Source organism: Maylandia zebra, linkage group LG9, assembly GCF_041146795.1.
Source record: "Maylandia zebra isolate NMK-2024a linkage group LG9, Mzebra_GT3a, whole genome shotgun sequence".
NCBI lineage: Eukaryota > Metazoa > Chordata > Actinopteri > Cichliformes > Cichlidae > Maylandia > Maylandia zebra.
Genome location: NC_135175.1, coordinates 28,122,694 through 28,135,583, shown reverse-complemented (window position 1 = coordinate 28,135,583; position 12,890 = coordinate 28,122,694). Strand labels below are relative to the sequence as shown.

General features: G+C 40.5%; 1 protein-coding gene across 4 annotated transcripts in view; it reads right to left on the bottom strand.

Annotated features, from left to right (window-relative positions):
- Nucleotides 1–12,890, bottom strand: part of cnksr2a (connector enhancer of kinase suppressor of Ras 2a) — a 112,369-nt gene that overhangs the window by 47,627 nt on the left and 51,852 nt on the right. For all 4 annotated transcript variants that reach the window (XM_076888299.1, XM_076888300.1, XM_012919328.3 and 1 more), the window contains exons 9-14: nucleotides 11,749–11,895; nucleotides 9,422–9,534; nucleotides 9,139–9,293; nucleotides 8,609–8,698; nucleotides 4,556–4,770; nucleotides 229–289 (exon numbers count right to left, since the gene is read on the bottom strand). In XM_076888299.1, coding sequence (XP_076744414.1) covers nucleotides 229–289; nucleotides 4,556–4,770; nucleotides 8,609–8,698; nucleotides 9,139–9,293; nucleotides 9,422–9,534; nucleotides 11,749–11,895 — 781 coding nt within the window. The remainder of the gene's footprint in view (nucleotides 1–228; nucleotides 290–4,555; nucleotides 4,771–8,608; nucleotides 8,699–9,138; nucleotides 9,294–9,421; nucleotides 9,535–11,748; nucleotides 11,896–12,890) is intronic.

Below are 12,890 nucleotides of genomic sequence, written 5' to 3'. Positions count from 1 at the left end.
GGTCAAATTTGTCATCACAACCTTTCTTTAACTGAGTTTTCCCGAGTTAGTTTTGTGAGTGCAAAGTATCATTTCAGTTCAGATCAGTATCAAATAAAGTGTTACTATGACTGCTGGCTTTGTGAAGCAGCAGCTGCTCTCACATTCTTCCTGCTTCCATTAGTGGATGAGTGAAAAATCACAACTGGCAGCATCTGTTCACACCTAACAGGTGGCTTTCCTGCTTACCTTTATTCTTCTTCCTGTTCTTTGACTGCAGAGAGGAGGAGGAGGAGGACTGTTGGTATGTCTGAGAGAGGTTGGAAAGAAGAGGAAGAAGAGAGGGAGGGAGAGGCAGGCTGTCAGGATGAATCAGTGCCCTTTGTTTGCTGCAATGAATTCTGGGATATAAAAGATGACAGATCTTAGGGAGAGCAGGAGCGATGAGACGAGGAAAGGGGAGCTGAATCGTTCTCCCCGTTCTCTCATTATCTCTTCCTCACACACAGACACACATATGAGGGGATGGAAAAGTGAACCTCACGGAGGACATTAGTGACTTTCACACCTCTAAACATAGAACAGAAGGACAGGAGGGAGGTTCAGGTGACACAATAGGACGTCCAGGTGAGGGAGGACGTTTGTGTGTGTGTGTGTGTGTGTGTGTGTGTGTGTGTGTGTGTGTGTGTGTGTGTGTGTGTGTGTGTGTGAAGAAGCTCAGGGGAGCTGTGAGATTAAGCAGAGACTTCAGTAAGCAAAACATGAAGGACAAGCATCCAAAACAAGGGTATGTGAAGTCTGACAGTGAACCCTGACATGCCCACTTACTTGGTGTGTTTAAAATTTAGAGTGAATTATCTAGTTTGTGCTTTTAAAAGAGGACAGAGGTAAATCTATCAGGGGATTACTGTGATATATGAAGAAGTGATCATTCAAGTTGTGCAATTTTCTTAGTGGATAACAGTTACATCTTAAAGAATAACTGTTCATGATTCCATGTTTGTCTAAAGCAGAAGGAATAGAAAAAGTTAAGATTGATTTTGTTTTATAAAACAGTGGCAATGATATATGTGGAGTCTATGCTAATGTTTAGTCAGCATCATAGACAGTGCCAAAGGCCGACGTAGCTTCTGTGACTGAAAAGCGAAACATAAAAAGTGAAGCCGATGGGGAAATGCCTTCAGCCTGCTTTGTTTTTAATGAAAGCTGGGGGAACTAGATGTGATTGTAAAAAGACTTCCAGTCTCACAGGAGTCTATGGGAAAATGTACCACCGACTGGACCTCAAGTTCCACGTGACTCATTTCAGGAAATACTGAATAAAACATTAGGTCCATTTTTAAAATTTTGGCCATTCTAAGGTTTGCATTATACATTGCGGACACAGACGTGCACATCTGGAACCCTGACGGCCGAGCAGTCTTTCCTGTTATACTTCTTTGAAGTCCCCCACCTGGGTCGCATGCGTGGCTAGTGCATTGTAATGTAAAGTCTCTGTGGAAAAGTTCTTGCAGTCCACATGGAACCTCACGCTCAGTGTCTGATCACAAAATGAAAGTCACACGGGAAAAAGATCTATGAATGCGTAAAGTATAATCCCATCTTAAATGTCAGAAAGGAGAATAATCTGGGGCTAACAGCTTGTTATTGACAGCTCATTAGCCAATGAGCATGCAGTTGGATTAACAGTTAAATTCACACCTTTCTCACTGCAGAAAACCACAAAGGCTTCAGCAAAAACGCTCATCTCGACACCTCATAACAGAACTACACCAGTGGATGATGTCATAATAGATATGTCCATCATTTATAATGTCTAGGGTCAGTGCCTAGCTGACGAATAATTTGATAAGAGTAATGTGGGCCTTGAAATGACCTGAAAGAGTAAGCCAAACTAAATATAACATCTTGTGTTCAGATCTGACTGAGTAATGACACTGCGGAGAACTGAGTGTATTTGATGCCTCACGCAGCATCCTTGATCCAAAACAACAAACTCTGACCAGCACATTTCTCATGTGACCTCTCTCTACCGGTCAGATGGGGCAACAGACCAGCTCTGATGTCACGATATTACACATGTCAGAGCCTGGACCTCAGCCACTCACAGCCCAATACTCAGCAGGACAGATTACATGGGCCCGCCCACTCCCACTGACACGCCATCTGCCATCGCAGCGCCCATGCACACTGTAAACACATACTCGAGCACGGGCATGCAAACACTTTTAATTTTCAAAGAGATGCTGACAAGATGTATAAGGTCACCGCCGGCCAAAATGACTGCCTGGACCGGCAGGCTGAGACGGACAGGCAGGGCAGGCGGATGTCATGGAAGTGACAGGGGGTAATAACGAGTCAGCATTCGCTCACATCACACTTCACTGTGGCACTTTTTCATCATGGCTAAAAGCTATTTGCTTTCTCTCAAATCTCTGAGTCCTGACTGTTAGATTCGTATCACAACAGATCCGAGAAAGTCAGAGGAATTTCCTGATTGTCCAGAGTAGTTCAGATCCACAATATGAAGCTATATTTTGCACCTGGAGTTTAAATCAACAGCTTATTTAAACACAACAGTACTCTTTTTATGTCAATTTCAGTGAGATGTTTCACTTCAAAAGCTTGTTGGGGCACTTTTTCCCTCTACACTTCCTGGACATCATCCCTGTCAACGACATATTCCCTTTGTTATCCTTTATTTTAAAGACTTTATCTTACATGGTTACTTTGGATGTTTGCCTATTTTGTCAAAAGTTGAATGAGTAGATCAATGCCACTTTTATATCTGTATAGTTAATAAGTTATTATAACTAACTACCACCATGATTGTGAGTGGTAGTAAGGCTTCTGAAAAAAATTAAATAAATAAATACCATGACTTGATAGCGTGGCAAGAGTATAACTGTATATCAAAGATGGACATAGCTTCAACAACTGCCTGAATTGTGTTCTCATGGCCAACGGAGAGTTCACCTCATTGGGTCTCATTGTCTAGAGGTCCCTGTAGCTCTCTTGATTTATGACCTCAGTAATCACCTTCCTAATGAGTATAGGTCTAGGTATATTGCCTCAAACACTAGCTTGAAGTCTTAATTAATATAACATAGTACAATGGTACACTGTGATCCTATTAGAGTAAATTATATGCAAAAGCAGGGCATGATTTGGTGTGTCGCTAACATGACTTGTTTCTCAGTCAGATCCACCTCAAGAAACCACAATGAAGCATTCAAACAAGTCCAAGCCAACAGGTAAGATTAATGTGGCTAGGCGGCACCTTAGATATTGAGGTTTTGCAGTCATATGACCACTAACCATGTGACAATAACTTTGTTTTGATCATCTGTCCACCACCAGTTGCGAGCGAAAAATGTGTATTACCTGACAGGCTGGTGAGCCATTGCTGTAGTTTGATGGTAATCACTAGCAATCGACTCCAAAAGCCCCAGTCACACAGGCTTACAGACCCGTCAAGAGACCCCCTGGCAACCACTGGTTGCTAGGGAACAATATGTAATATGTTGTACAAAGCAAGTTTCTGATGCAATAAAATCTCTGTGACTGATTACACCAAGCGGCGCAAGCAGCTTCCAGCAACTATTTGCCAACCAGTCAGGGAATGAATATTTTTCAAGGTTGTATCACATCTAATGTGGGGGACAACTCTTGAGCAATGTGAGCATGACATGATGAACCTGAAGTATATGTTTAATAATTAGCCTAACAACCATAAAAGTAGTTTGTCAGTGAGTAATGATCACACTTAAGATCATAAAGGAAATAAAACTAGTTTTTTTTTTTAATATATTTATCATGGTGAGTTCACAATTTATCGTGATGCATGCATGGGATACAGTATGTTTTATGTTCAATGTGTATACAAATTCAAAAGTAAGAAAATGTATAGTTATAAAAGTTAGGTATAAAAGTTGTGCGTAGATGTTTTTGCTTTCAGACCAAGCTAGTCTAGCCATTCGTGGTCTTCAATATAAGAGTGGCATTGATTTCCCCATCTGGCACACAAAAAACACTTCTTTGAATTTCCAGAGTGATTTATAGAGGACATAAAACACGAGACAGTGAAAGTAGACAGTATATCCTTGGTTTCTTGGCATAAACATAATTGTTAAAGCCGTCTCAAACTGCTTTTCAGTTTTACTGGTCTTATTTTCCTCCGAGCTGTCAATTCTGTCACTAGTTAGCTAACATAAACTAATGTAAGTCTATTAGCCACAACCAACCGACCAACCAAATGACATCACATTCCGTACTGACAAAAGATGATGCTAAACTGTTTTTTCAAACTTGAACTTTAAGCACTTATTTCTTAAATACAGCTTCACAAACAGAGTTACATCAATGTCAGTTGTTGCTATCATGTTTCCATGTCTTCTTTAAAGTTGTCATTGTGGATTGAAACAACCCAAAAATAAAAGTTCTGTATTTAAGAGTCCGCAGTGATAAAGACAATGAAAGAGCAACAAAAAAACAAAGACAAAAACATGTAAAATAAATAAACGAACAAAAAGAGAAAGGAAGAAGCAAATACATTTTTACAAAGTCCATCCCTTACATGATAAATGGAGGCTGGGTCCCTGGGAGGTGACTCTCTCTGATTTGTCTGAAGGACATAATGGGAGGGGCTTTGACTGTGGTGGCTCCGCCTCTTGGCACGTTTGGCCGTATCATTGGACCGTTTGCCCGGACGAGCTGTGTGGGAGGAGTAGTCTTCACCGCTGGTCCGTTCGTCCCCACCGGACAGTCCCACGTAACGCATAAGCGAGGCTTCTGTGAGACACAGTTACACCAGCCAATCAAAGCTCCGCCCACATTTGACTGATTTTGATCTCCTGCTCATACTTTTTCTAGTCTGTCTTCATCAATACTTCCTATGTTGTCATGAAGGTTTCTGGGTTAATTAGAGACTAAATTTAAAAATATATAAATAAAAGGCTGCAGAAAAAAATGTCCTGTTATTCAAATGCATCAAAATTAGGGCAGTAGACTTCAAGAGCAGTCAATAGAAAGATTTTAAAAAAGGAAAACTTTTTAAAGCTTTTGACTTCTATTTACAGAATCCATACTTACTTCATCAGCTATTTTGAAAATATCTAAGGAGTGCAAAAATTCCAGACGTAATTTTTTTTTTTTTGTGCCCCGTAGTCTCGGCATCCCTCGAGGTTAATTAGTTTTGTTTAACCCAGACTGCAGTAAAAAATTCTGCATTGTGTTTTATCACCTGATAAACAGACTACTTAATTTGTGAAATAAAGAAAACCATGCAGCAAATCAGCTCTGGGGATTTGGTAATTTATAACCAGGACTAACAGATTAAGGTCAAGAAAAGATCACGGTCACTGTTGAATAAAACCATCTTATTAGCTGCAATGCAGTTATGTAAAAAGCCAACAAGAAGACCAAAGTCAGCACATATGGGAAGGACAAACTGTCAGAAAATCCCTTCAGGCAGCGTCAGTTGATAAAGACGTATAAATAATAAACCTGCACAAATTTACTTTGGTGAAGGTGTGATGAGGAGTTTTTGTGTTTTCATGTGAGGATTCAGAGACACACATCCTGCAGCCATTTTCACACGCTGCCACTAAGCGGTGTGCCCACAAAGGAAGTGAGGAAGAGAAGTGTTAGCCAGCATTGAAAGGGGCACACCAATTTATCACACAAAGACTCCACGGTTGTTACTTTTCAAGTCAAATGATTGTGCATTCAAAAATCTGCACAAATAACACAGACTTCACTTATATTTGTGCCATTTTTCACAATACAAGCTGCAGTTTCCAGTTTCCTTCAGTTTGGGAGCATGATTTTTTATTTCCTTTGTCAAATATTGCACTGCTCTCCCACATAATTCATAAGGTCTGTGCACGCATTTGGATTTCCTCTGTTCTTGCTCCAAACTGCACCTCTGCACTCAGAGGTTCTGTTGCCTGGACTCATTTCCTGTGTGATATCCATCCTCTCTGCTCCCAGGATTTTTCAGTTTGCTTGTGAAACTTCAGCTTTCTGATATTTGTGCAACAGGTTATGACCCAAGTGGGCACAAGTCCCTGGGCAATGATAAGCACTCAATCACTGGTTTGATTCCCTAGCTGAACTGCAAGTCATTTCATGTAGCACTGGTGTAGGAACAGTGGATACATTGGATTAAAGGGAGAGTACTTGTCCATGAGTGACGCTTCAAGTACAGCGAAAGTACTCACTTGATGATTCTGCACCTCAAAAAAATAAATTTTTAAGGATGCGGAGCTAATCTCTATTGTGAATACACACCATTTCAGCTCTGCTCCAAGGTGAGGTGTAGCCAGTTATGGTTACTGGTTATAATAGCATGGTTTTGCAACATCTGCTCCACAACCATTATTATTATTATTATTATTATTATTATTATTATTATGTGTTAACCGTTAGCACAGGGTAGGTTTAAAAAAAAAATCCCTAATTATCAGACAAATATGTTAATCACAATAACCCTGGTAACACTGTTTCTAGGAAGTGAAAATGACCATATAAGCAATGCATTTATTAATATATTTTGAGATTTGCTATGGAGACATGGCACTCAAAGAATCCAGAGTAGAAATATATGAGCAAAAATAGAAAATCCTGCCCCTGCTCCCACAGAACCAATCAACATGAAACATTTTTGGGGGATGTTTCAGTCCAAGTTTTTAGAGTTAGTATGGAGTTTAGTCCTTTTTATGTTTCTAAGTTTAGTTGTTCTTCTGGTTCATGTTTTCTTGTCTCAGTGTCATCCCCCGTGTTTCCTCTGAGAGTCCATCATGTCCTCTGTGTATGTTCCTCAGTCATGTCCATATCTCCCTCCGTGTCTTGTCTCCCTTTTCGGTCCCCAGTTTCCCCGCCTTGTTTTTTATTCCTTGTCTCCCTTGTCAGTCATGTGCATCCATGTGTTCTCCACAGTCCGTCATGGCTCTGTGTCCCTCACTCATTCGTCCTCTGCATCTCCTCAGTCTGTCTGGTTCCCATGTCTGTCCTCCCCCCGGTCCCAGTGTCAAACCTGTGAGTCCTAGTCTGTGTTTTCGTGTGCTTCCAATTTTATTTTGACATTTTCTCATCCTGTGTTCAGTGTGTTCAGTTTCTCTTCCCCTGTCTCCTATTCATCCCAGCTGTGTTCCCCATGTGTTTCCTTTCTCCCTAATCACCCTCGTGTGTTTCTATTGTATGAGTTTCCTTTTGCTCCTCGTCAGGTCGTCTGTCCGTTGTTCATCATGTTGCAGATTTTTCCCATATCCAGGTTCCGTGTTCCATTTATTTTAATCTTATCTTCTCAGTTTAGTTTATTGTTTAGCTTCATCTTACTTCCCTTCTGCATATCGTAATTTTTTTTCCTTCAGTCTAAATAAAAGGCTCTTATTCTGTTAAATCCATTCTCCTTTTGGTTTGTCTGCATTTGGGTCTACTCCGTGCACTGGCCACCGGCGGTAACAGGTCGAGGACTTTTTTCTTTTGTTTGGAATGATTCCTCTTTTATCGTTTCAAGATTGAACATTTTGCATTTTTGCTAATACATGTCCAGATGTAATAAGAAAACATGGTAAGAAGTATGTTGAAGTTACAAGAAAATATCACAGGTCAATTTGGATCGAGGGATTCAGCTCCTGCATGGTGAGGATGCTAACGTTTAGTCTTGGCTAGTTTTGTAGTCTGAGGTTTATTTTGCTTCTAAGAGAATTACGGAGAAAAATTATTAGAGAGACTGACCATGCATTAGTGTTCAGCTCTTTGAACACAAAAGGAGGAGTGTGGGGATTTAGCCATAACAAAACATCTGCAATAATACTAGTATTTTTTTTTTATATAACACATTTCTTTCATGTTGTTATGTGTGCTGATGATGGCACACAATAAGATAGGTAGCATCTACAAATCACTGGAAACTGCTAAACAAAAAGTTTTTTTAATGGAATTTATATAACCAACACGCTACCAATTCAGCATTGTAAAGTTTTGCTTGTGTGACTGATGAAGTAAAATTCCTCGGCTCCAAAATACTGTTTATGAGTTCATCTGTGCAGCTGAGTTTATTCCTGCTTTGCTCTGAATTTTTTTACATCTTTTTTGTGTAACTTCTCTCCATTTCTCCACCTGAACTCTGGAGCAAACTCGGGTTTCCTCTACCTCTCTCTTCCCTTTTCTGCGGATCCCACTCTCCTGTCCTCCCTTGGTTGCTAGGCAGCGGCCAGAGGAAAGTGAGACATCGAGAAGAGCTGCTGTCAGCGTCACCATGGCAACTGTGTGAGTGATTCAGGTGGAGGTCAGGGAGAATAAGCTTTTTTCAGTTTCTACCTCCACCCCTCAGTTCCTCTTTTCCTCTCTTTCTCTTCTTCCTCCTTTCATGGCTTCCTTTCATTTTCTCTCCCTTTGTGCAGACTGTTTGCCTTTTTTCTCCCCCCTCCTACTTCTTTCCTCATCATCCCCCCCTCATTCCTCTGTGATGCTAATCACAGGGAGAATTAGCAAAAAGGGATAGAGGTGCATTGATCTGCACACACACGTTGATCTCTTTATAATTCATAGAGACAGGAGCGCTTAACAAATATCTAACAGGCTCTTCAGGAGACACATATGCACTCCACACGCCGGCACTCACCTCTGCGGCTTTCTCTGTTAAGCTTGGCTGGGTCTTCATAATCACCCACCCAGTTACACTCCACAGGCATGGAGATGGGCCTCAGCCTGCCTACAAGTGCACACACAATCACAAGTTTAATAGTAGCAAAGCAGATGGGTTGATCAATAAAAACTTATGGTCCTCAACCAAAAATTTGAAACTGTTGTGCAAATTTTCACACTTTCCAATAAACATTAGGCTAAATGTTGGTACACTTAAAAAATAATAATTAAAGGACAAGATGAAGAGTTGTACTGAACTGATATTTAACGATGAATAAGGGCTTTTAACAACATTAAAGCAGCCGTAGTAATTGCAGGATTCTTGTATTTCGCCAGCTTTGTAACAAGCTCAGTCGCTCTATGCTGGGCCTGCAGGTGGATTCATACTCAAATAATGATTTTTATTTTTTCTAAAGTGGCTCAATTCTGCAGCATGAGATTGAACTCGGTTCCCTCGCGCTTTGTTTCTCCCTCTCACACAAACACTCAATCATGATAAGAGCGAACCGTATGTGGGTGTGGTGCAGTACACGGGCTCCTCCTCTTCTCGCCGGCGAGACTCTTGATCCAGGAAGGAGTTCGGTGACTCAGAGCGCTTAGCAGCGCTGACGCCACCATGGTTACGAGATGCTTCATCACCAGACAAGGCTCCTGTCTCATCTCTATAGCAACAGCAGAGGCAGATTTTTAACAAATGGACGTCAGTGTCAGAGCTCATCTTTGCTGTCACCTGTTCCACTGTTTTATCCCGCTTTTATTTTCAGCTGTTTAAAAGACCCAGGTTAACTACCTGGGTGTATATGGCTCAGCAGGTGGAGGGGGGATGTAAAGGTCCTGGAGGGCGGAGTTCTTGGTGGGTGTGCCTGAAGGCGTGGCTGAACTGCTGCCTGGGCTTCTGGTCGGCTGCAAAAAGTGGAAGTAGGGTTTGATTTGTCTTTTTTTTCTGGAATCTAAAAACCTTTTGCTTCAAGTTCAACTTCTGACATAAAAATATGTCCTAAATATATCCTAAATATAACTCTAATGTTGAATGGCTTGACAACTTCAAGAACCCAAGAAACACAGCACACCCATGACATAATACAATAATGAAGTGATTGTAATTGTCTTTAAATGATCCATTTTAAGCTTAAGTTATAGCTGAAAACTAGTACAGCTTTAAATAAAATGAGAAAATTTGGACAAATCTCTAAATGGAAGAGATGTGGCTGAAAAACAGAATTGAATGGGCCTGATCTCCAGGCCCTCAAGAGGAACTGGATTACAAACAGACTCTGAAGTGAAAATCACTGCATGAGCTCATTAACACTGGTGAATTCATAGCTCATTAGCGCACACTGCCTTCCTGTGAAGGCCCCATTAATGCTGAACAACATAGGCAGGCTTTAGGGAAATGCATAGAGCCATCAGTCCTTTTCTTTCTTTCTTTGCCAGAAAAGGGCTTGTTTATTACAACAAGCCACTGCCAAACACCATTTCGTATGTATTTTCATGGCTAGCATTGCTATGTAAAGAATCATCCCTACATTATCCTTTTGATTCCTGGCCTCAAGCAATGATTACCCTGGGAATTTTACAATTTAAAAGCATTTACTTATTAAAAGTACTATTTGTGTAACTAATATTGTTTGGCCAAATGAGCAGAAAGTCCGCCACGATCAGAGGATAAGAGAGGTTGAACATGGTGAAATGTCACTAAGCTACAGGTGGATTGAGATGTTTTGTCATCACGAGTGAAAATACTAGTAAAGGTACTGAACTCTGATTTAAGTCAGTGTATTGTCTATGTTTCATTTTTTTTTAAATCTGTCTGACTCTCTAAAATTGTTAAAACATTGACCGCAAACAGCATACCAACTGTGACACCACCCAGTGGTGCGCCTGCTCTAAAGCAAGACTTGCTTTATCCATCTTCTTGACACTAACGGGACTCATAATTTAAAAAATGAACATTCTGGTATTTAATATAACTAAAAACTGGAGATTAACACTATAAACTTATCAGGAAGGTGTTTGTCGAGATTATGAATCATTTTAATTAATTTATTTGTAAAGTGCCAAATCACAACAGCGGTCACATCAAGGTGCTTCATGTAATAAAGTAAAGATCCTACTATGATACAGAGAAAAGCGTAAAAATCAAGTCTGCTAATTTGTTTTTCCATCGACATCGAAAGAATGCAGCCTTGGTGCTTGAGTTTGGAAGCAGCATCCATCTTTTCTGTACAGTCTATGAATAAAACACAAACTTGATCTGTTAGTCTTTGCATTTAAAAATAAATTATCTCTTATTCTTTAGGAAAATATCATCATTGGCAGTTATTGGAGGCATGTTTAGTGAAATAGGATAGATGGATGCAGATCTAGTTCAGGTTTGGAAATGTGAGCTTTTTGATCAATTGTGAACTATGAGCTACTTCATTTTATTCTGCGTGAACTAAACTTTGAACTAGCTCATGTGAACCTGCACGTCACTGACGTTTGTTGGATTTGGTACTGGAATTGGCCTGTGCAGAACTTCATTGGGGGGTAATCGGGGACAGGAATCGACCTGCATATTTCTTCAACTATTGTGAAAACTCCATAAGCTTCCATTAAGACTGAAAGAGATATTGCAAGGAGGGACTACTTACCATATAGGACAAAATAAAACAAAATCAATATCCCTTCCTATAAGTGCAAAGCGAGCACAGTGGCAGCTGAGTGTAGTTATTATCTTTTTTTACCTCCATAAAAAATGATCATTGTGTCCCCAGGGCTTAGAGCGTACTGTGTTATAATATCCAATTGCAACTATAGCCAAACTACAAAAATAAGAACAAAGTTGTGTTCTTCTCCTTTGTGTTTTCCCCCTTTGTCTAGATAATCAGTGATAATTATAGTGCCATAATCTAAAATCATAAGAGATTTGGGAACGTGGCTTAAGGGCATCATCAGTTTTCGTTTCCCTTTCAGTCCAGTGTGTTTCAGCTGGCAAACAAAACCATGCTGAGCCACTGCTCCCTGACCTAATTACACGCTTTAGCTCCAGTCGTTCAGGAGAGGGAATGCTGTGGGGAATTATGTGGGCCAGTGCAGTGCTTTAATAAAGTCTATAAAAGGTAGAGCTAGTCCCACCTGCAAAGCCAGGGGTTTCCAGCGCATGTTCTTCAGCAGCGCAGGGGCAGAGCTGAGCGTGCTCTGTGGACGCTTCTTCAGGGTCAGGGACACGATGCCTTTATCGGCCCGCAGCGAGCCGACCAGGTTACGTAACTGCCAGCCCACCTGTGAACGAGAGAGGACGGAAAATTAGAGAGTAAAGTGATCTGCAGAAAAACTAGAAATCCTCTATATACAGATCAAAACAATCACACCCTTATTTATACAGTAAGTAGCCTTTATGTGCAGCCTGAAGTTTGAATTCTGTCCACGTCGTGATTGGATGTTGTTGAGCATTCTGTGCAAGGCAAGTGGGTGTGGAGGTGGAAAGTCTATCTATAGAGCTTTCATGTGATGTAACCTGCCCTCAATTTGAAAACAAATACATGTGATCACAAATCGTTTTGTTTTTTGGTTATTTTTATTTGTATTTACCCACTATATTTACAAACCCACATCAGCGCACTTTTGTGAACAGAAACACACAAGGGTAAACAAAAGTAAACACGGCAACAGGAAAGTTGGCCTAGCTTCCCCTCACTGCAGCTATTGAACTGATCTGATCATAATGCAGGAGGAGTCGTAAAGGTTAGAGGATCTGATTACACTAATTGGAAAGCAAGCTGCTTGCATTTGCACCTGTACACGGTCCACAGTACAAATGTAAGGAGTGCCACTAAATCACCAAACACCAAGCAGGAACTTGGTTTAAGTAGCTAATAAAATAAATTCCTGCTTATACTGGTCATTTTATCAATCATTAGACAGAAAATTAATCTTCATGTGACTCTTTTCTGACGACACTGAAAATCCTATCAGTAGCAAGCAGGGATGAAGCAACATGGCGATTATTTTTTTCTTCTAATAATCAAATAATTGAAACCCTCGTTTTAACACTCAACAACCTGTCCGTCTTTCAAACTCCTGAGATGCTTAGTTCATATTCAGCAGCTAGCAGCTGACTTAATCTGTCTGAGGTTTGTTGCCAAGCAATAGGGTATATCTATTTGAGCTTTTTTTCTTGGTCCTTACCAAAACAGCAGATTTTTGTAAGAACAAAAAACACTGAGGTGAGAAATGCAAGAATTCTATATATCTCATCCAGAGCTGATCATCTGACC